Raw genomic sequence first — 22,149 nt, 5'->3', positions numbered from 1 at the left:
ACGACATAATAACATTTAAGTGTATTAGTATCCAAAATAGACAGTTTGAAGAGTTATAAATTCTCAATAATACGGGCTCTCGTTTATATATAAATGTTTATTAATAAATAAATATAAATTAGCTTACGACTATCTGAAAGAGACAAAATGGCCTCTGGTAGCAGACAGCTTGCCATTGTTTGTCGCAAATTATTAACAATTTCCAGCAATATTAAGCCTAATCAGCTCAGTCTTCACATTTTGAGGAAACACGATGCGCTAATACCAAGAACTTTACAGTTTTCAACATTTAGACCTGAAGGACTAAAGCTATTTAGCCAATTTGTTTTAAAAAACCGTTGGACATTAGTCAAATCCGGTTTTACTTTCTATGCAACTTGCGTCGTCTGCTGTGGTAGTGTTGCATTTTGCTTTGCTGGCAGTAATAACCGTATGTATTCAAAACACTATTTACCTTTAGATTGTTTTAGTATTAGGACTCACATAAGTAGTATATATGAACAACGTTTTGAAAATTAGGCTACAGATTCTGATGCAATCTATCTTGAAATACCATGATTCCATGCGGTATCCCCAAAACATGTTTGTTTACATATGACTTGTTTGTAAGGAATCTGCAAATGCTTCCCAAATGCAAACTGTACCAAAGAGGAAAAGACAAGTAGACATAAAAAATAATTTTAATACAGAGTGAAATGTAGACACAGTGGCCATTTTTTTTTACTGTTCTACTTTATTAAATGATGTTTAATGTTAAACAAACCAAACTAAGCAAAAGTTTTATAATGATGTCATTATTAAAGTCTTGTATGCTTCACAACTTCATTATATAATAGTTTTGGTGAAGTCATGTGACACATGAAAAACAATAGCCAGGTTTACAGGAGGATCTCAGGAATGCCCACATCAGACAGCAACAATAGAAACTGACAACATTGTAAATATTTGTTGGTTGATTTCGATAATAAATTGAATAATGCACATGCACAGAAACCATTTCCCATTACACAAGGATATAGGCTGGGCACATTGTTAATTTATCAGGTTATGTTAAAAGAAAAGTGTTTTATAAAATAAAAATACATACACCGGGGTTATATATATATTATATATATATAATTAATATTTGTAAAATTTATAAAACGTAACTCAATCAGTTTCCATGTTACAAGCCAAAGATTTAGTTTTAGGTCTAAGTGGTGGTTTACAGGGTGATTTAAAAAAAGAATTCCAGTTTGGTTTGAAGTGTTTTTACAGATGGCACATACATTTTTATTTTTTCAATAGAATATTTTGGGTAATTCCAAAACTGTTTCCTTTCTTTTTTGTCAAGCTAAATTCAAATTATTGACAAAAAATATTTAAAATATTGCCTGGTATATGGTGTAGGCACTTTATACGCTTTTTAGACTTTGGTAATCTGCACAGGACCTTGTACAAAATTTTCTATGGAACTTTAACAAGTTATCTATATGAATAGAAAAAGGGTCAATCAAAATCACTGTCACTATCATTTCTATCACATAATCCCATTACATTGCACTGAAAGCAGTGAACTACATTGGTTTCAGTTTAAAATAATTAATAACATGCTTCCTGTTAATATATATCTATACATAAAATTGGCTATGTTTTTGTAATTTAGAGCTAGATACAATTATCCATTTATTTTAGGAATGCATATTAGTCAACTATTTTGACCGATATTCAAAACCAGATTCACATAAAAACTGGCAGTTAAATGTTATTTTTGGTTTTAAAACAAGAAATAATTATCTGTTTAATATAATTATGCTAGTTACAAAACATTTATTGGAAATGCATATTGGATTGGATCTAAAAAGTATTGACTGACTACTTAACATTATTACAAAGACGGCAGATTTTTCTCTTTGTAATTTTGATAGATTTACAAAATTTTGGTCAGTCTGTCACAATTTATCATAACTGGGGGAGTTAAATTTATTGTATACATGTGTGCCTGAATATTGATTACAAATAATTGACCTCAGACTTTTGTTTTTGAAAAACCCAGGAGTGCTAAAAATCGCACTCCTCAAACTGCTTACAATGGGGGTGGAAATCACACTCCTTAAAATGCAGAGGGAAAAATCGCACTCCTCAAAATAATCAGAATTAGAAGCAAGAGACTGAGAGAAATTGCACCCATGAACATGATTAAGTTTGAGGAGTAATAGTTTCTAAATTAAATATCTTATGGGTTAATGTTTTGTGGTTTCAAAATAAATATCCTGATTTAAGTAATATGATGGTTGTTCTCAAAGATGGAAGGAATGGGTCATTGCAGTCTTACACAATAAAAAGAAACACAATGAACACAACATTTGTCGATTTCTTATGTATTATATGCATATCATGTTGCATTAAAATTCTGAATCATGATCATCTGTTGACTATTTATGATTAAGGAATTGAAACTGATTTGTTTGTGCTTATTCTGTTTTATTTAAACAAGTACAATAATTTTAGTTTTCATCGCAGAATGATATGATTTCTCCATGGACACAAACCTGTGAACTGAATGTAAAAGTGTAACAACCACATGGCACAGGGTTATCACATTTATCATGATATCATGATATACATGTTATGTACCTGCAAATTCTCTATTTAAAAAAAAAATAATAATGTCATAACAGAAAATGTCAACATCTATTGTTTTTTACTCAAATATATCTTACTACAATTTTTATAAATATATATTTTTACAAACAGGATTAACTTTGATTATTGGTGTACTGTAGTTAACACGTCATTTATTATACTACTAACTCAAATCATAGTAACCCATACATTTTTTTTTTTTTTAAAAACCCAACAAAACCAACCTAATGTAAATTTAATTTTAAAATATACATGCTTTACACTTGGTAAATTCAAATTACTGATTTGAAATTAAATCGGTGTAGGTTTGTTTCAGGTGCCCATCAACCGATTACATGTACTAGAAATCTGACTCTACCAAGGTCAATGTCCTTGGCTTTTAATCACGTGGCAGTATCGTGAAACAAAGTAGAAATATCTGGAGTACGTCGCTATGCTATTAACGAAAACAAAACCTGCTTTACTAAATTTGTTTTTATTGGTATACGCATTTAATGTGATATCAACATGTATAAACATTATACACATCATAGAATTATTGGACAACGCACCTACCGTATTATGTTTTCTGTACGTGATCAAAACGACAACAGTGTAAAACATATTTTGCGATGTTACCTGCATTGTATGAAATTAAACACAACAAAACCGACGAGATCTCAATAATAAGTGAACTCCTAGCTGATTGGCTCAGTGTAAAGATAACCAACCATTCGTGTTTCAATTTATAAAAAAGTATTCTAGGAAGTTAATTGTGAACAGAAAGGTTTGTGCCATTGTGGATTGGATTCAATAAACAATTAAAATGGCAGAGTTCCAAAAAAACAAATACAAGTGTGATTTGTTCAATTTAGGGGCACGTTATTTCGCATCCGTCAGATTGAGTTGACAGGGTTTCATGGGCATGATAGCACTCGCGCCCGTCAAAAACGAACGTCTGTGACCTCCATTAAAATACTTTTTTAATTTCTATCAATTAGGGTGAAAAATGGTTGTAAAGGACCATGTAAATTATAATAAATTATGTAAAGTTTTAATTTTTCTTTCAGCTGTATACATGTTCAGGTCATAGGCCTAGAGTTTGCTATTAATGAATTGTGATACATATAAAACATTTCTTTATTGTTCAGCTTTTTGGCAAATTAGATTTCAATGAGATTAATAATAAATAATAATAATACATGTTTATATGTTATTCATAAATGGTGAAATTTTGAATATTTAACCTTCAAAGAAAATTAAATATTTACCCTGGTTGTTGCTGAATGTTTGAATTTCTCATAAAGAAATTTCATTAGTACCCTTCATAAATCACAAATGATATCTTTAAAAATTATTTACAAAACTATCATACTTGCATAAATTTGTACATTTACATTTTAAATCTTTTTTTTAAGCACATGTCATACTTAAACATTTTCTCCTTTCAGATGAGCAGTTTCTTTCTGCAGTTCGATTAGGTAATTCCATGGAAGTTGAAAGGTAATATATATATATATATATATATATATGTACAAGCAAAGAAATGTAATTAAGTACATGTACAGTATTCATTTTGCTGTGTGAATATGTTTATAAAATATGGCGTGTGCGTTGATTTTGACCCTCGCACATCAACATTTAAAAAAATTATTTCCTGCGATATGACGTCAATTTTTGCCGGGCTTTTCTTGCTATGACATAAAACTGCATTTGGGGCCAAAATGCCATCGCGCATGCACTAGGACATGCATTCTGATATCAGTTTAAATATACCCCTTATTTCGGTATCAAATATACCCAGCGCATCAATTCTGGAACTTTGGTCTGACCAGAGACAGATTTAAAAAAAAAGTTTTTTTGCCGTATGCTAATTCAACACAGAAAAAAGTAACTTATGTTGTAACCTGGACTTTTGGCACAGTGAAATTAAAAGCAACAGTAATTAAGTTCCATAGATGTGGAGTACTGGTAGGTTTACATAATAGTTTTGTAGATAGTTTTAATATTGTGAAAATCACAAAACTTACATTTCTGTTTTGTATATTGTGTTATAATTGACTTTATTCCAATTATCAGGCTCATCAAGTTGGGTGTGGATGTCAACAAAAAACACGAACTGGGCTGGACAGCTTTGCATGTAGCAGTCATGAACCGGAATGCTGAGTATGTATAAACATATTCAGTCAAATATAAATTGTAATAATATAATGTACATGTGTAAAATGCTCCTAAAATCACAACATGGGCAACATAATAAATCTGTGATGATAATATATTTTGCAGTCTTTGCTAAACATAAGCAAGCTTATTACAAGCTCTCTTTACAACATCCTAAATTTGGTAGATGATGTTAAACATTTCCTTTGTTAAGCGCTAAGCTCTAGATCACCTTAATTCCTTAATGTAGTTATGCACATGGTAATCTTAGCACTAACATTGCTTTGTAAAATGGGGCCCAATTGAAAGATGTGTTCCTTCATTCCGTTACTGCATATTACTTCTTTAATTTTTAATTATTTTCTTGAAATGACTGTAGGATTAGTGTATGGTGAGGGGAAGGCTAGGATATTTCTGATGTCAATCAATTTTACATTAATGTTTTGTTTGGTTTTTTATAGTTTTTTTTAGCTGAGTGGTGTAACTGGTTCCAAACCGTATCAATATGTTTAACGTAACTTAAGTGTAAAAACCAGCATGGCTGATATAGCGTGCCAGTCCCTGTGTCTAAATTTAGATCATTGCGACAACGTTGAATGCGCAGTCTCTTTACGGATATCAGTAATAGTTAACCAGCCACAAGTTTTTAGTTCTGTCTATATATCTAGTTTTTTATTTAGTTTTTATTATGGTTCTTTATGGTCTCGTAATTTAGGAGTTGGTCATAATTATTGTGCAGATGAAGATATATTACAAAGTAGGTTAGCATGCAGCATTGGGTGATTAAAAGTCAAACGGTGCATAAAAAGAGAGAGAGAAAAGTAGTAAATTATTTATAAGAAGAAAAACAGTGTATATACATGTATGTGAATTATACAGATAGAATAGTGGATATAATATATGCAAGTAAAATAAACAAGACAGTTATTCAGTTAATTATGTGATTTAAGAAATATATCATAGATGACTCATTTTTTAATTCATGACTCCCAAAATAAACTCCCATTTTCCAGATGCTAGGTGGAACCCTGAATTGCATGTATGTTGGGTGTCACAGAATTACCCAGCTTGATAACAGAAGTTAATAACTTGAATATGTGATTTTGTACCTTCCTGCTTGCCTTGCGTAATGGTTTGATATTTGAGTTTTCTACTTTTTGTCCCTGTATGAAGTTCATTCAATAATTAAAACTAATTTAACATTTATGTTCCCAGAATTGTGAAAATCTTACTGAATGCTGGTGCTGACCCAAACGTTGGGGATGAATTCACTAATGTGAGCCAAACTGCCCGGGAAAAGCAGCTCAATTCACTACAAGGTTGGTACTGAAACATCTCTACACAGCATGTTGCTTGATGAAATGTTTTAGTTTACTATAAAACAAATACTGAAATACCTTGCTGCATAGTAGATGCTGAACCTTTCAAATCATCAATTTTCAATACTAGTGTAGCGTTCCTGGTTTTCTGTCGATCTATCATTTCATATTTCTTTGGTTATTATTTTTATTTGGTTCTTCTTATTATTATTCTTCTTATTAATTATATTAATCTCTAATATTAACCTTACTAATAAGGGAATGTCAGGAACGTTACGTTGTGCATGTTATAAAGTATGGTATGAGACCAGTCTAATTTATATTGAGGTGGAAAATTACTCGGGGGGTTCTCGGTAGGTTACGGGCTTCGTTATTATCTGACCAATCGGGTTTAAGGGTTATGAAAGTCCGTGCAGATCGGGCCGAGGCATTATCCTTTACTTGGTTTTTGGGTTTCAAACAAGTAAGTCGTGTTTTGTTTTGTAGGATAGTTTTTTTTATTGAATTTGTGCTTGCTTCCAAATCATTAGAACGTATTTAAATATTATTATGGGTGGGGAAGAGATTAATTAATTAAATGGTTGTATTTGGCTAAAGGAAATTCCTTTCCCAACGATGACGTTAGCACATTTTGAGTGGGTTGGGAGTTTATCCGTCTAGGGCAGCGTGTCAAGGAATCTGCTTTCCAAATTAGCAAAACGGAGCTGACGAAAAGGGCGCCGTTAGACTATAATAGGAAGTAGGATTCGGGATTTGACTTGTTGAAGAAACGCTTTCCGAATTAGCAAAACGGAGCTAACGAAAAGGGTGCCGTTAGACTATAATAGGGAGTTGTTTTTCCGTGTTTTGAGAAGAGCTAGCGGATATCTCAATCTCATTTAGTATTGGTGATGGGGAGGTGTTAATTAAAAGGGAACTTAGATTTATTTGTAAATAACTGTTAAAATTTAAATGTCAACTGTCTTTGTATTGCGAAATGTTGAGAACTGTTTTCTGTGTTGACCCCCCTGAATAAATATATAATCTGTTCTATTGTTATGTAGTCTGTCTGATAGTAGTATTTAGACGTGGTATGTCAAGGCCGCCTATTTAGTGTTTATTACATTGAAGTCTACAACTGAAAGGGGTAGCTGGACCCGGTAAAATTTCAAGTGGCATGATTTCGTTTCCTACTTGAGTGCGAAATTCATTACACTAGTTCAAATAATACTTCAAATCTAATATTTATACAGAATGGTCTTACCATGTATTAGAGTATGTACACTTCTCAGTTGATTACAAATTTGGTACTGAATTCTTTCCATGTCCAATAAAATTCTTTAAAAGAAGTAATGAAATAAATTGCTAATTGGTATGTTCTGAAATATAGTAATTCCCCTCAAAGTAAATGCTTGAATATATCTTCCTGCAACAGTTTGCAGCTGTAAATAATGATATATTTATTTTTGTGTTTCATGCATGTTGTCTGTTTTACAAATTTGGTGTCATGTTTTCTAGTAATGATTGTGCGAGAAGATGAGTTTTCTGACCGTCTCAATACCCGAGCCACATTCAAGGACTGTACAGCTCTCCACTATGCTGTGTTATCAGACAACCTACAGATTGTTACAATATTACTGCAAGCAGGTAGGCAGACCCTACTTAAACTATCTCACACTGATCTGTGTATAAATGTTTCAAGGTGATATTTTTCATACCTGTTTTATTTCACCTTTTTTCTTCTTTTTTTCTCTTTTTTTTTTTTGCTTTTTTATAGAATATTTTTATCGTTTCTGTGATTACATCTGTTCAGTTGATGAATATTCATTATCATTATACTTAGCCATAATGAAGCTGTTTTTATTTAACTTTCTTGTTTGTCTAGGTACTGATCCAACATAATGAAGCTTTTTTTATTTAACTTTTTCGTTTGTCCAGGTGCTGATCCAACATAATGAAGCTGTTTTTATTTAACTCTCATTTGTCCAGGTGCTGATCCAATATAATGAAGCTGTTTTTTTATTTAACTCTCTCGTTTGTCCAGGTGCTGATCCAACGTAACGAAGCTGTTTTTATTTAACTCTCTCGTTTGTCCAGTTGCTGATCCAACATAATGAAGCTGTTTCAGGCCTCCCAGACCTCCTATATTTCCTATATTTTTTATAGGATCCTATAAAACTCCTATATTGAGATTCATTTCCTATATTTCCTATATTTGACACAGTTGCTTTGCCAAAATGCTGATGAATAAAATATGTTACTGAGTTATATTAGCAGTGAAAGGTAGCCAGCCTGTGAGAAATTCAGAAGATGCTTTGAATGTGGGAGATCTGTGTCAAGTGCCAATCAAGATCCTGCTCATCTGATGAGGTGAGGAGGACGTATTACTGATACAAGATGCACCAACTTTCAAAGTATCCTGGGTATCAGCATGGATTGCTGGCAAGCCTTGGTATATATTTGTTGAGGTAGTAGATGGTATCTTATGTACATATACAAGGTAAGAACATACCATTAGCAGGGTTGGCCAAAAGTACTCGCCCCAGATGAGTCAAAAGTTGCTCAGACAAGCAAAATTTACAATTCAGTCGTCTGCTGGGCAACCAAAATTTCCAAACACAAAGTGCTTGTTTATCCCTTTTGTACACTTGCAATTTTTGTAATTCCGTAGTCTGCAGCAAGCGTGTATGTGTGTGTGAGGCCCCTGATTATTATATTGAGTACTGTATTTGACCGGAAGTAGGCCCACCTCTTTGAATAAGCGCCCCTCCATTTTGAAGGCATTTAAAAAAATTGGCATTTATTCGTAAATCGTGGTATTTTATGTCTGTGTCCGTGAAGTAAATTGCTGAAAATGTTGAAGAATCGAGAAAAAAGCTGTTTAGAACATTACAATCCAGCACGTTACTAAAGTGGATAAGTAGACTCTTTGTAAAGTTATTTTTCGCTTTATCTATATGAGCTCGTGCAACACATGTGTGACGTAAAACGAAGTCAGTGAATTCCCACCGCACGGTCGGTTTTTCACTAATGTAGTAGTATTTCGTATTAAAAAATTAGGTTGTCCATCTACAAGTTTTCGCATTTTTTTCCCAATTAAATTGATGTATTAAATATACATACAATTAACATTTAATTGACTCAATGTTAAAGAACAGTGAGTAGGTACGTGCATGTGCAGGAAAATTTGTAACGGGATTTAAGCAGTCTCCGATTGAGTCTGTGTGTCAGACTCGCTTCGAGAGCGCCAAACACCGGAATTTCTAAGGAAAACTGAGGGTACACTCCCCCTGAAAATTGTGAAAATTAAATGTCCAGAAATGCAATGTCTTGCATCTTCAAGTAAAATTCATCCTGAAAAATAGAGGGGTGTAATTTTTTAATATTTAAACTCATCCGTCATGAACCCTCCCCTCTAAAAAAAACCCCACAACAAAACAACCCAGAAACCCCCCCCCCCATACAAAAAAAAAAATAATAATAATAATAAATAAATAATTTAATAAAAATAAAATCATAATAATGTTATTCACTGTGAAATCATTAACCCAAATTAGCATATTTTCGATGATCATTCTAAAGTAAAGTGTTAAAGTTTTTAAAAAATCATAAACTCATTTCCAATTTTGCTTCATGCCGATAGCAATTTAAAAAAAAAAAGTTTACATTCACAAATTAAACGAAATAAACATATTTAGTAATACAGGGCTTACAAGTGCTTTGTATGATGTGAAATGGTTTGAAACATACAGTTTAATTTTGATTTAAACTGCTTATGTTTTGGGACGAGTTAATTTGTTTGTGGGCAAGTTGAGAGTTACTTGCCCAGCGGGCAGCTGAAAATTTTAGGATACGACCAGCCCTGATTAGTAATGTAAATGTCTTTAGAAATCTGTGTAAAATGCCTATAATCATGATAATTGGTCAAAATTTTCCTATAAAAAACTTCTATATTTGACCTCAAAATTCCTATAAAACTCCTATATTTTGGTATGCAAATTCCTATATTTCCTATATTTTAATATGTACAAGTGGTTGGGAGGCCTACGTTTTTTTTATTTAACTCTCTTGTTTGTCCAGATGCTAATCCAACATAATGAAGCTGTTTTTATTTAACTCTCTTCTTTGTCCAGGTGCTTATCCAACATAATGAAGCTGTTTTTATTTAACTCTTGTTTGTCCAGGTGCTGATCCAACTCTGGAGAACGCTCTTGGACACAAGCCTATAGATTATGTTCGAGATTCTCAAATAAAAGATGTGTTGGTTGAATATGAAAAAAAGGTAAATAATACAAATTGATGTCCTCTGAAGTAGTTATAGGGAGGCACCATGTCATATTAACTCCAAACAAAAAGTAAAAATATATTACTTGAAGATTTTTTTAAATATAAAACATTTGATGTATATCTCAATGATCTAATAATCTGAAGCCCCATTTGCAACTCAAGGTCAAGTCCAAATGTTTCTTATGGCCTACCCCCACCTCTCTCTGTGAATGGACCAGATTGTGGGTGGATCAAACTAATTGCCTTGTTGTTCAGATGAACAGTAATTAATGTTTATTTCTTTTCTGAATGTAGTGGGGGGGGGATGAGGGAAGTTGGGGTTTGGGTTTTTTTTTTAACCAAGTCTGACAAAGATATTAACTAAATAAATGAAACCAACTTTATTGTTCAAGTCTGTCATCATATTTTCCCTGTGATTTAATTTCAGTTTAAGAAAATCAAATCACAAAAAGAAGCAGAAGAGAGACGAAAGTTTCCGCTGGAGCTTCGACTGAAGGAACGCATCATAGGCCAGGAATCTGCCATCAACACCGTGGCTGCTGGTACTGTATAGTCACAGCTGGATTAGATTCCGGTGTAATTATAGTTCAACTACAGAATGAATGTAATTTAACACTCACCTTGCATGATTGGTTGTAATGGTCACATTGTCTGTAGTGTAATAAAAGATAGTTTTAAAAACAAATGTGTTGAATGCATGTTTGAAGCATTAGTGAACAGTGGCATGCAAATAAGAGTATAAATAAGTAATGTATACTCTACTGAATACTTTTCATAACTTAGCTAATTGCTGAGGAATTATGTGTCTCAAAACATGCCTTTAAAAACCCCACTAAGATTTATAAAACTTTTATTTCAGCCATTAGAAGAAAGGAGAATGGCTGGTATGATGAAGACCATCCCCTAGTGTTTCTCTTTCTTGGCTCATCTGGCATAGGTAAGACTTGTCTCACTGAAAACAGCAGTTATGGCATCAGATTGTTAATGAAATCATTTAATATAGTGTAAGTTGGTCTGAATTAATTACACAGCTATCTGTTACATAAAAATACTGTTTTGGCTCACTTATGTAGTTTATTGCATTTCCTTTTGACTATTTTGTGAGCTAGTTATGTTATGTCAAATGAAGTCTCTAGCTGTTATACAATTGTATATTATAAGGTAACTTTAAATGAAAGGAATGTTTGTTTGACAGCACCTCAGCACATTTTTTTTAAATGTCCATTTAGTGTAATACAGTCGGACCTCGTTACAACGACCACATTCGTCACTGGGTCACTTGAGCTGTTTTCGGTTTCCGTAATGTCAACCCGATCGCTTTGGACGTTTTCTTCCCCCCACTGATCCCCTTTAGGGACCCATCCCAGGGTATAATCTACCATACATTTTGGGGCCTAACGTAAATTCCCAATCCAATATCATAATGATTTGCGGTATATCAAACTTTTCCCCAATTAGACCCTTCGACCCAACAGTTTCCCAATCAAGATTTCCAAAGTTGCTCTTATCGTGGACACTTGAACTCATAAAAATGTTTACAAATTTAGCTAATTGTATATTTTAAAAAAACCTGACATCAAAATAGTTTCGTTTTGGTTTTCCGATCGATTACGAACACGTGACAAACAACTCTGACCTGGATATGCAAATTACCGTATTTTCCGGCCTATTATATGCACTGGTGTATAAACCGCACACCTTGTTTTTAGACAAAGTTCCGACCTTCATCCGTACATAAACCGCACCTTTAAATAAACAGCGGTTGAAATAAAGCCATAAACTTAATTACAGTTATTTATTGTTTGTATTTAATAATAATAAAGAGATCCATTCTCCCTTAAATTTAAACAATGTGTAAACAAAACACACTGTTGACAAACCCTGCTATTTTTATGAAAATATTAACAAGAACTTGGTAATGCATTGTTCGTAATCTTGCATTAGTTGGAAAGAAAAAAAAATACTTGATAACATTTTATTTGTTCCCGTATGATTACAAAGCGTGAACCCCAAAAAGTTCACAAGTAAAAATTACACGTTTCTCTGTAACCTAATTAGCATGCCATGTGCAAAAATTACATATTGAAATGAGGTCGGGTCAAGCTGGATATATAGACCATTGGCAGTGAACCGAAGCTAAGCACGATCCTGTCGATCGTTTACAGCTTCAACATTGTTTTATAACTTTTAAACGATGGCCTTTTTAAAATAATATTTGCCCAGAATTGTATATTTATAATATATATATATAATTACATGTAATATAATGAAATACAAAAAAGTTATGCTCTGTATAAATTAGCAGGCTAATTAGATTGGGAATGTCGACATGTAATACAAACATCTGATTATGTGATTTTAATTCACAAGCTTTGTACTGGACTTAAATATATTAATATATTAATTAAAAATTACAAACAGGTAACAAACAGAGGCATTAAAGATATCAAGATACTGTTTTGATGTCATTGTTAAGGTCCGGCTTTTGCATTTGGCCGTAAATGGCCATGACATTGTAATTGTGTCACGTGACATTGTTTAGGCTGCCAGTACTGGCTTTTTATCTGGAGTACTGAATATACAAGTTGGGTGTGTTTGCTACAAACTATAACAACATTACTATGAGGCGAGTGACTTCATTTTAAAACACCAGACACACACATCTGATGCACTACTAACAATAAATGTTACAGAAAACAAACTAAGAAACTTCGCGATCGAGTCTATTTTTGACACCGTAAGTATAACAATACACACGTGTTGTATTGTTTCTAGCCTGACTAGACTATTAATAAAGAGCCATTCGATCGTAATACTTAAGTCCCAGTCATTTGGTATGCTATATTATTATTATGAGAATGAAAAAAAAAAAGAGTCCTGTTTATACGCACGGGGGTTACCGTAAAATTTATAAATAAACCGCACCGTTTTATAAACCGCACCTTGCAATTCACAGTAAAAAAGTAGCGGCTTATATGCCGGAAAATACGGTAGGTGTATCCTGTTTTGATACAGTCTGTTGTATCGTAGTTTTTAGTAATAATGCCTACATTGTCTGATATAATAAATTTTTGGTAGAAGAATACAACTTTTTGTTTTAATCCATCCATTTGCATTAACACATATTTGGGATCTATCGCAACACGTCCAATCCGCTATTTACTTAGTCCGAACGGACGTAGAAAGTAAAAGTATTGATTTAATGTGCATCCTGCACTACCATTTGCTGTGCTATTTTAAGCAGACGATCTTATTTTGTAAAAAGGTGTGTACATATGTTTCGTACCTTTTTTTCAGATATTTTATTTACATGTATTATAATTTTTTTTAATGATGTTTGGTATGGTTTTTATAATTAAAAAAACCCCCAAAAAACCATTACTACAGTAGTTGTAAATTAAGTGAGAAAAAAACCTACTTTAAATGTGCTACTCACTCCCTTTGAAGTAATGGCTGTACCCGATGTCACACCATGTGACGAACAGCATGTGCGAGTTTGAACACGATTACAATGTAATAGTTCTGCTGGGAGATTATTAGATTGCGTATTATAGATATTGAAACTTAATAAAATTGATCCGGTGAAAAATTAACATTTACCGACCAGTGGTATGTTACTTCTTTATTATTTACGATTGAATAATGGGGTCATTCGAGAACTACGCAACGTGCACTAAGGAGAGTGGGAATTATGGGATGTGTGACAAAACGTAATTTGGGGTGGGGGGGGGGGGTTATTGTGCAACGTAATGTTAATTAATAAAGTAAAATGCAACCAGTCATTGCCGTTTTATTTTAACATATATGTATTACTAAAGACCCCAAAGTAAAATATGACACGGTTACAAAACGTTACACGAGCGAGAGGGATATTAAAACTGCAAGATTTTGCGTTACGTATTGTTAAATGGACACAAAGATCAACAGAGGACTATTCAACGTTTAGCCTAGACCACAGAAACAATAGAGTAAAAGTAAAAGGTACACAAACATATTTGTATGGATATGATAAAGTGACCATTGGTTAGTGCGTATCCAGATTTAGAATTATCACAGCCTCTGCATAATCATACAATTTTGATTTAAAAACACTGAATTTTGCAATTTTGCACTTCATTAAAAAATTTATATTTTACAAACTATCAACTAGTATATACGCATTGCCTGTCTGTATTGACATCAAGTGCTGTCAGCGATCATGGGGGAAAAAGGTAAACTGACTACTCTTGAGAAATTTAAATTTTCCTTATAAAAATATTAATCAAAATGTTCGTTCGCTGTGCATAGTTGAAAAAACTTATTTTATCATGTAGTATCATGTAGTGGCTTAAACAAATTTGAAAATAACGAACCGTGCAGGCATGACAAAGTTATTTTTCCAAACACACGTGCTAGAACAGTTAGAAACAAAAACGCTTTCCTATTTACTGGATGGTGTTATACTCATGTTTACTAGAATGAATTCGTTTTACATCCATGTTGATTTATTTTTTCTTTAACTGATTGGAATATGTTTTATTTCATGTACCCAATTGAAAAAAATATAATATTTGTTCTGCATGTATCGTATTAATGTTTTTGTCGTTGGCCGAATGCAGTTTGGGACGTCGATGGTAGTTGTTTACATAATGACGTCATCAAATCAATATTAAACAATTATGCAGAGCCACACACATTTCTAACTTTTGCAATATGTAGAGATGGTCTTTGTGATAGTGCTACAGCAAAAAAACCTTGTGTACCCATTTGTTTTAGGTCATAGTCAATTTTGCCACAGGGCTAGCCTACCACACTAGTTATCATAATGCAGTATCAGACATTGGCTTTTACCCCAATTTTTAACGACCATAATGAATTTGCAATAAGACTAGGGCGACCCGATGTAAATGTATTTGAATATTTGATTTGCTGTCCATTAGCTGGCGGTCATGCCTAAATAAATAATATCAAGTAATAATGCAAACTTTTAAAAAATGCCCATATAGCTTATGAAAGAACACCCCAGCAAATGTCAGCCTAATAGGACTATTTTTATTAATATAGGTTTAAATTAATCTTTTTGTCCAATAAAAAATAAATAATAACAACAGGGTTTGGGTTGGGAGAAATACATGTTTAAAGTGGACTACAATTGTCATATAAAACACTACCATTTTGAATGGTGATATAATCATGGCACTGACATCTGCCATCTAAACCCCCAACCAGGGCAATGCCCTGTACCTTGAAATTTCAGTCACAACATTTTACTTTTGTTAACAGCCATGTAAGTATATTATTATTAATCAAAGCGCAGTCGCCGTCAGTCTTATCAATTATTTTCAAAAGCAATACACGTCTACAGATAGTACATGTACAGTTTGCCAACATCGTTCACTCAGTCATCATGTGACACTATCGGCTTGCGACGAGATCAAGGGTGCCAAATGGCTGTGTATTGCCAGTGTGCTACGGCATCTATGATTATGTAATGTCATTGTAAAGAGGTATTTTTAGACGTTGGGTGCACGTTTGTTCCTAATTTGCTCTGTCGATGTCGGAAGGTGTGAATTCCGGTGTAATGAACACAATAACTTCGGTGTACTTTCGTTCCCGACAAACGAGGTCTGACTGTATATAATTATTGGAATACTTGGTCTAAAGAGTGAGAGAAGAAACATGCTGCGGTAGGCTACTTCCAACTGATAGCAGCAAGGGATCTTTTACAGGCTGAGAATTTAGCATGCTTCCACAAATCCAAAATTTTGGGTCAGAAGCAGAAGATTATAAGATGGAATCCCAAAATATATATATTAAATCAGGTTTATGATTCTGGCAGAATCCTAAAAAGAATTCCAAAATTCAATGCCTGTTTTATATGCACTTTTTCACAGACAAGATAGCACATACCATGGCACTGGTTGGGACAGGAAGACCCCTGATGGGTCCACCAATAGGGATCAATTCTATGACCTATTGCACCTCAGATGAATGTTGTATCACTGGGAAATCTGTAAGTCTTTTAAATTCAGTATGTTTACTGTTTGGATTTTATTATTTCATTTTTTATTTTCTCATAGTTGTTAGGTATAGAAGCTATTATTTTATTTTGTTTTTAATTTCAGGGAAAACAGAGCTAGCCAAACAGGTTGCAAATTATTTGCATAAAGATGTGAAGAAGGTAATCCAGCTTACTTTGCTACTGCTAAAGATCAATGCATTCTCCTTTACTACAGCAATATTCCACACTAAATAATCACAATGCTTTTGTCATAAATGTTCAGGCAGATATAACAGAGATAATGTGAATTTAGATATATACTAAAAGGCAAAAGTTATTGTGACACAAAAGACAAAGATAATTGATGATAAGTTTTTACAGCCGTGTATGAAACGTTATAAAATGAGCAATAGTCCATAAAAAGGGTGCACCTGCCATATGCAAATGAGCCACATCATTGGAGGGAGGGGAGGGGGGGTTCAGAGCGAAGTTCACACAGTCAGTAGCAAGTCTGTCCATAAATGTCGTCGGACTGTCCTTGCTGATGCACCTCTGTTGCCAGGGATGGTACGGGCTGTGAGGGTTGCTGTCTGAAACCTGTTTCGCAGATGTGTGGTTCGGATCCATGTGTCTTGGCGAGGGGTTGTCATGGGTGGTCGACCACTATGGGGACGGTCCTTGACCTGGTTGTTTTGTTGATATCTTTGCCATAAGTGCTATATGGTGTTTCTGTGGACGTTGAATTGACGTGCGACATCACTCTGTGAGGTCCCAGATTCAAGCATCCCTATGACTCTCTATCTGTCTTTTTTACTCAGGGGTGGCATGATAAAATTGCATCAAACAGTTCACTAATGGTGTTTTTCTGACTTCTGGATTTCTGAAGGTTGCACAGAGTGGCAATGATTTGCAACTGAATGTCTGACCTTTTATGGTGAACACTGGATAGGATTTCTCCTGAATATTCCGTGTTTCTTGTACAAAGCATGCAATTGTTTGGTTGCATTTCTTCAAGCTGTTTCATGCACATTTTCTCTGGTTTACATCCATAAATTCATTCATAAATTTATTACTCCAAACAATCCATGTCACAATAACTTTTGCCGTTTAGTATATTTCCTTGACAATATGTTTATGTTTATCTTCTTATAATCGTGCCATTGGTAAACCTATTTTAATAGCAAACAAAACAAAACTCACAAAACACCATTTTATTGATGTTTGAGATGTTGCATGTGTATTTAATTTTTGTTTTTCCTTTTGTTTTAGGGATTTGTAAGAATAGACATGTCAGAATACCAAGAAAAACATGAGGTATGTTTGTCAGTATCTCACAGACATTTTACCTTTAAAAAAACACCAAAAAAACACACCCTTCAGGGTCTTATGTTATCTTCTGTCCAGAATAAATGTTACTGCTATAAATATATGTGCCATTTGTTGTGAAATACAGTAATTAGTTGCAGTAAATAACTGGTTTGTATAAAAGTAAGCGTACCTGTTGATGAAAATTATGCATTTGTTAAAGTCTTTCGTGTACGGTAAATTTTAAATAAAATATAAATCACACTTTACTTTATTATTTACTAATTATTTTTTCCAAAGATAAATAAAAACAGAAAGGCTGTACATTAAATATTGTAGGTGTGTGGATTCATGTCTGCTCTGTAAAGGTGTTTTAGACTAGCTAGTTATTTTCAGGTTGCCAAGTTCATTGGATCTCCACCTGGCTATATCGGTCATGAAGAAGGCGGACAGCTGACCAAGAAGCTAACGGAGTGTCCACATGCTGTTGTCCTGTTCGACGAAGTAGACAAAGCACACACCGATGTTCTGACGATCATGCTGCAGTTGTTTGATGAGGTAGAGTGAAGCTGTTGTATTTTATCTCTTAGTGACAGGCACTTGACAGTTCATAGTTCCATACTTTATAACAGTTATTGTACTAGACCTATTATAGTCCCATAGAGTCAAGTTGGGTAAGTTAGTAGGGTAAGCCAACTCTGTACACTCAAAATAAAAATATTGTATACCCAGAATGCAATGTTATAGTAATAAATTAATTCCCTGTGACTTTCATACTCTTTTTATCTGCATTTATCATTAGTTATAAGCGCTGCACAGAGATTAGTTCATAGTTCTTCATATAACAATCTTGAACACTGTTTAAGTACACTGTGTCCAAGCCAGAGGTGTATATAATTACCTAAATTGACTCCACTATATACTGATGGCTGTTCTAGTCTAATGAATTACTAAGGAAAGTTATAATTAATGGCTCTCTTTGATAATCAAACGCACCAGGCTACAGATGTTTGAATTGCTATAATATCGTAAAATCATCATAGGCAATGACATCACTGCGACACACGCCTTAGCCTACGATGGTTTTACGATATTGTAGTGCTAAGAAAGTTTAGAAAATGTGGGCCCTGGTTATTGCTATTTAACTCGATATTAATTTGCTGTTGAATACTAGTGATACTGTAATAAATGTTTTATGGCTTTATTTCCCATTTGTTTTTTGAAACCTGGTTACATTAGTAGGTAAATTGGCTTAGGGTAATGAAAGTGGATTTTCAAGGTCCTATACTTAGTGAATGGTAATGTCGTAATTATCTTTTATTGTAGGGTCGGCTGACAGATGGGAAAGGAAAAACAATTGACTGCAAAGATGCCATTTTTATTATGACTTCAAATCTTGCTAGTGAAGAAATTGCCCAGCATGCACTTCAGCTGAGAGAGGAAGCAGAAGATATAGACAAACAGAGGCAGTCTGGGGAAATGGGTATTGATATCTTGTTAAATATGGACCCCATTTATATATCCAGTTATGAATATAACATTTGTTTTAGTTGGCAAAAAGGGAATTCTATGTGGTAATGTATAAAAACATACTTTAATTATTGTGATTGTGATCATTTTAAAAAGTTGGTTCCAGATGTTTATTGAACTTAGTGTACTAAGGAATGAGTTTTAATGAATATTTATAATGACTCCTGACCAATAAATAAGTTATGTTCAACTAGTTAGAAACAACTTAAATTTCAAAGGGCAATAACTCTTTAGAATAGTAAGAATTTACTGACATGAAATTTGGTATGGGTGTCCAGACTTTCCCCATAATTAACTTTTTTTCTTTTTTTTATTATTGTTGTAGATCTGGAATCATCAGAGAAAATTACAATTTCCAAGACATTTAAGGATAAAGTGGTCCGGCCAATCCTGAAGAGACATTTCCGACGAGATGAGTTTCTCGGCAGAATTAACGAGATTGTTTACTTCTTACCATTTTCACGCTCAGAAATGAGTAAACTCGTCACAAAGGAACTTGATTTCTGGGCTCAAAGGGTGAGTACATTTTAACATTAAGACATTTTCAAGTTAGTTTTACATTGCTTGATAAAGGGGTAATAGTTGCACTTCTCTGAAACTATTTCAAGGAAAATAATTTTTAGCTCCCCTTAGCATATCTGTATGGTAATATTTTAAATGGCTCCCCTCAGTTATTTTCACCATGAGGTCTGCAACAGAATTAAATAAATAATATAGTACATACTATATAGTAAATATTATTCATATTCCTTCAGAGAAAATGAGCTTGATAAATGTTACTTTTAATTTGTGAATCATGTTTTTAACCTGTCTACAATTTGTGTTACAGGCAAAGAAGAAGCACAACATTCAGTTGCGTTGGGACCACCATGTAGTTGATGTTTTGGCCGATGGCTACGATGTACACTACGGTGCCAGATCTATTAAACATGAGGCAAGTATATAGCTCAACTTGTACATAAATGTGATAACCGGGTTATCAATTTTATGAATGTGTTAGTGTGAGGTATTTACCGTAGAAACTAGGGTTATGGATTTAAACAACAACTTTGTATTATTCTTTATATTTTTCTGTAATAAATTTAATATAAATTGAATTTTCATCCAGTATATTATATTTATATTAGTATCACTCATTCGTTTCATTTTATTGTTGGAATGTATGACAGTGATACTGTTATAAATCAAACTTAAGAACAAGACTCAATAGTCGGCCAATATTTAGCCAGTGTCTTGTATCATTTGGTCTTCTTTTTTTCTAGAACATGTATTTGTTGTTATTTTGTTTTATCTTTGTTGTTATTTTTTTTTTTTTAATGTTTGTTGTTGTGGGTTTTTTTTTTTCGTCTGAACAACAAACTGACTATATCTCATAAATAATAAGGCATAAAAGTGATTTCTCCTACTGACAGGTTGAAAGGCGAGTCATCAGCCAGCTAGCGATGGCCCACGAGCGACAGCTGATTGACGAGGGGTCAGTGATCAAACTGACTGTGCCAAACAGCAAGGACGTGCTGCTGAAGTCTCAGGACGCCAACAGGTCGGTGATGGAAGGAACGTGCGGAAATATTATACGACTTCAGATACTCAAGCAGGGAACTAAAGATAAATACATCGATGTTGACTGGGACAAGCTGGATAATCCATTCGCAGCTGGTTTCAAGTGATTTCTGGACATCATTGTATTTGGAATTTAAAAAACAGGAATATTTCAGACCAAGAATAATTTATTTTGACCTTTAACTATTGTTGAAGCTTTCAGTCAATTTGTTAACCATTTCATGGCAGAATGGTTTAGGAAACTCTTAACTAGCCAAGTTTATATTGTTGGTTTATAATTATCCAGTGCATATTTGTTACTTTTATAAATTTACAAAGTTAGTTTGATAAAGTCTATGTTGATGAAGGTTGTGTTAGACTAAAGCAATTAACATTGCCAATAAATTTAACATTTTCTAATAAATGTAATATAATTAGTATATCAACACACCGAGGCAGTACCTGTATAAAAACAGGGATGCAGAAATAGAAAATATTTATTTAAACCGCTGGACCAGAATTAACTAAAATATACTAGTCCACCAGAATTTCTACTATTCTTCCAGCATATAGAACAATATTACTGTTCAACAATATTATAATATACACGGTCTCTACTTCAAATGATATATTATTAAGGACCCTTGGTAAGTGATTAATATCACATGGCAAATGAAATCAAGTCCCACACCTTAATTGACAATCAATAAATTTTGGACTATTCTGATATACATTTTTTCACATTTCTTTTTATAAAGATGTACCAAATTCAAGTGAAATCCCACAAGTATCTTAACAGAACAATCTATTCAGAATACACTGGCAACATACTGCCAACGTAAACAAACCGTTTCTAGGAAGTACTGACCTTTGACCGGCTCTGTTTTTGTCTTCTATTGTGTATTTTATCATCATTCTGAACCGTTTGTTTGAATGGTTTGGAATTTTGCCATAGCTGATGCGGTGTCGCAGATTTGATGGGAAAAAAAAGAATTAAAAAAGAGATCGCATGTCAGAAGAGTAGTTGCATTTTTTAACTCTTTCGTCAGAATTTTTACTTGCTTTTGGCGAGCAGGCGAATACGTTCTGCAATTCTGATAAAAAGTGTGATAAATTGTATTTATTCTACCTGCAACAAAATGGATGGGGTGGGTGGGGGGGGGGGGGGGGGGGGAGGTAGCTATGTACAGTTCTGCCAGTCAGAGCTGCAGCTTATGTTACCTTGAACTTTGATGCAAAAATCTGAATTGGTACAATGCTACACAAAAATATGCATGAATTTTACAAACATGTTGATCTTTCAGTGGCATTTTTGTAATCATGTATGGCACCATCGTCTTTCAAAATAAATATATGTACATACAAATTTGTTGGTCTTTATTTCAAAATATACTGACAGAAGAAACAAACACAAGTTCAGTTTTGGTAATATAACTTTTTTCATCC

General features: G+C 33.6%; 1 protein-coding gene across 1 annotated transcript; it reads left to right on the top strand.

Annotated features, from left to right (window-relative positions):
- The first annotated feature begins 151 nt into the window (after nucleotides 1-151).
- On the top strand, nucleotides 152-22,065 carry LOC121375230 (caseinolytic peptidase B protein homolog). Its single transcript, XM_041502552.1, has 15 exons — nucleotides 152-430; nucleotides 4,056-4,107; nucleotides 4,684-4,770; nucleotides 5,980-6,083; nucleotides 7,581-7,709; nucleotides 10,247-10,344; nucleotides 10,777-10,891; nucleotides 11,209-11,286; nucleotides 16,454-16,509; nucleotides 17,599-17,643; nucleotides 18,031-18,192; nucleotides 18,961-19,117; nucleotides 19,490-19,680; nucleotides 19,994-20,098; nucleotides 20,577-22,065. The coding sequence occupies exons 2-15, from the start codon at nucleotides 4,094-4,096 to the stop codon at nucleotides 20,829-20,831; spliced, it is 1,596 nt and encodes a 531-aa protein (XP_041358486.1). The 5' UTR covers nucleotides 152-430; nucleotides 4,056-4,093; the 3' UTR covers nucleotides 20,832-22,065.
- The last annotated feature ends 84 nt before the right edge of the window (nucleotides 22,066-22,149 follow it).

This window comes from Gigantopelta aegis, chromosome 6 (assembly GCF_016097555.1).
Source record: "Gigantopelta aegis isolate Gae_Host chromosome 6, Gae_host_genome, whole genome shotgun sequence".
Lineage (NCBI taxonomy): Eukaryota > Metazoa > Mollusca > Gastropoda > Neomphalida > Peltospiridae > Gigantopelta > Gigantopelta aegis.
This window is presented reverse-complemented; position numbering and strand designations above follow the sequence as displayed.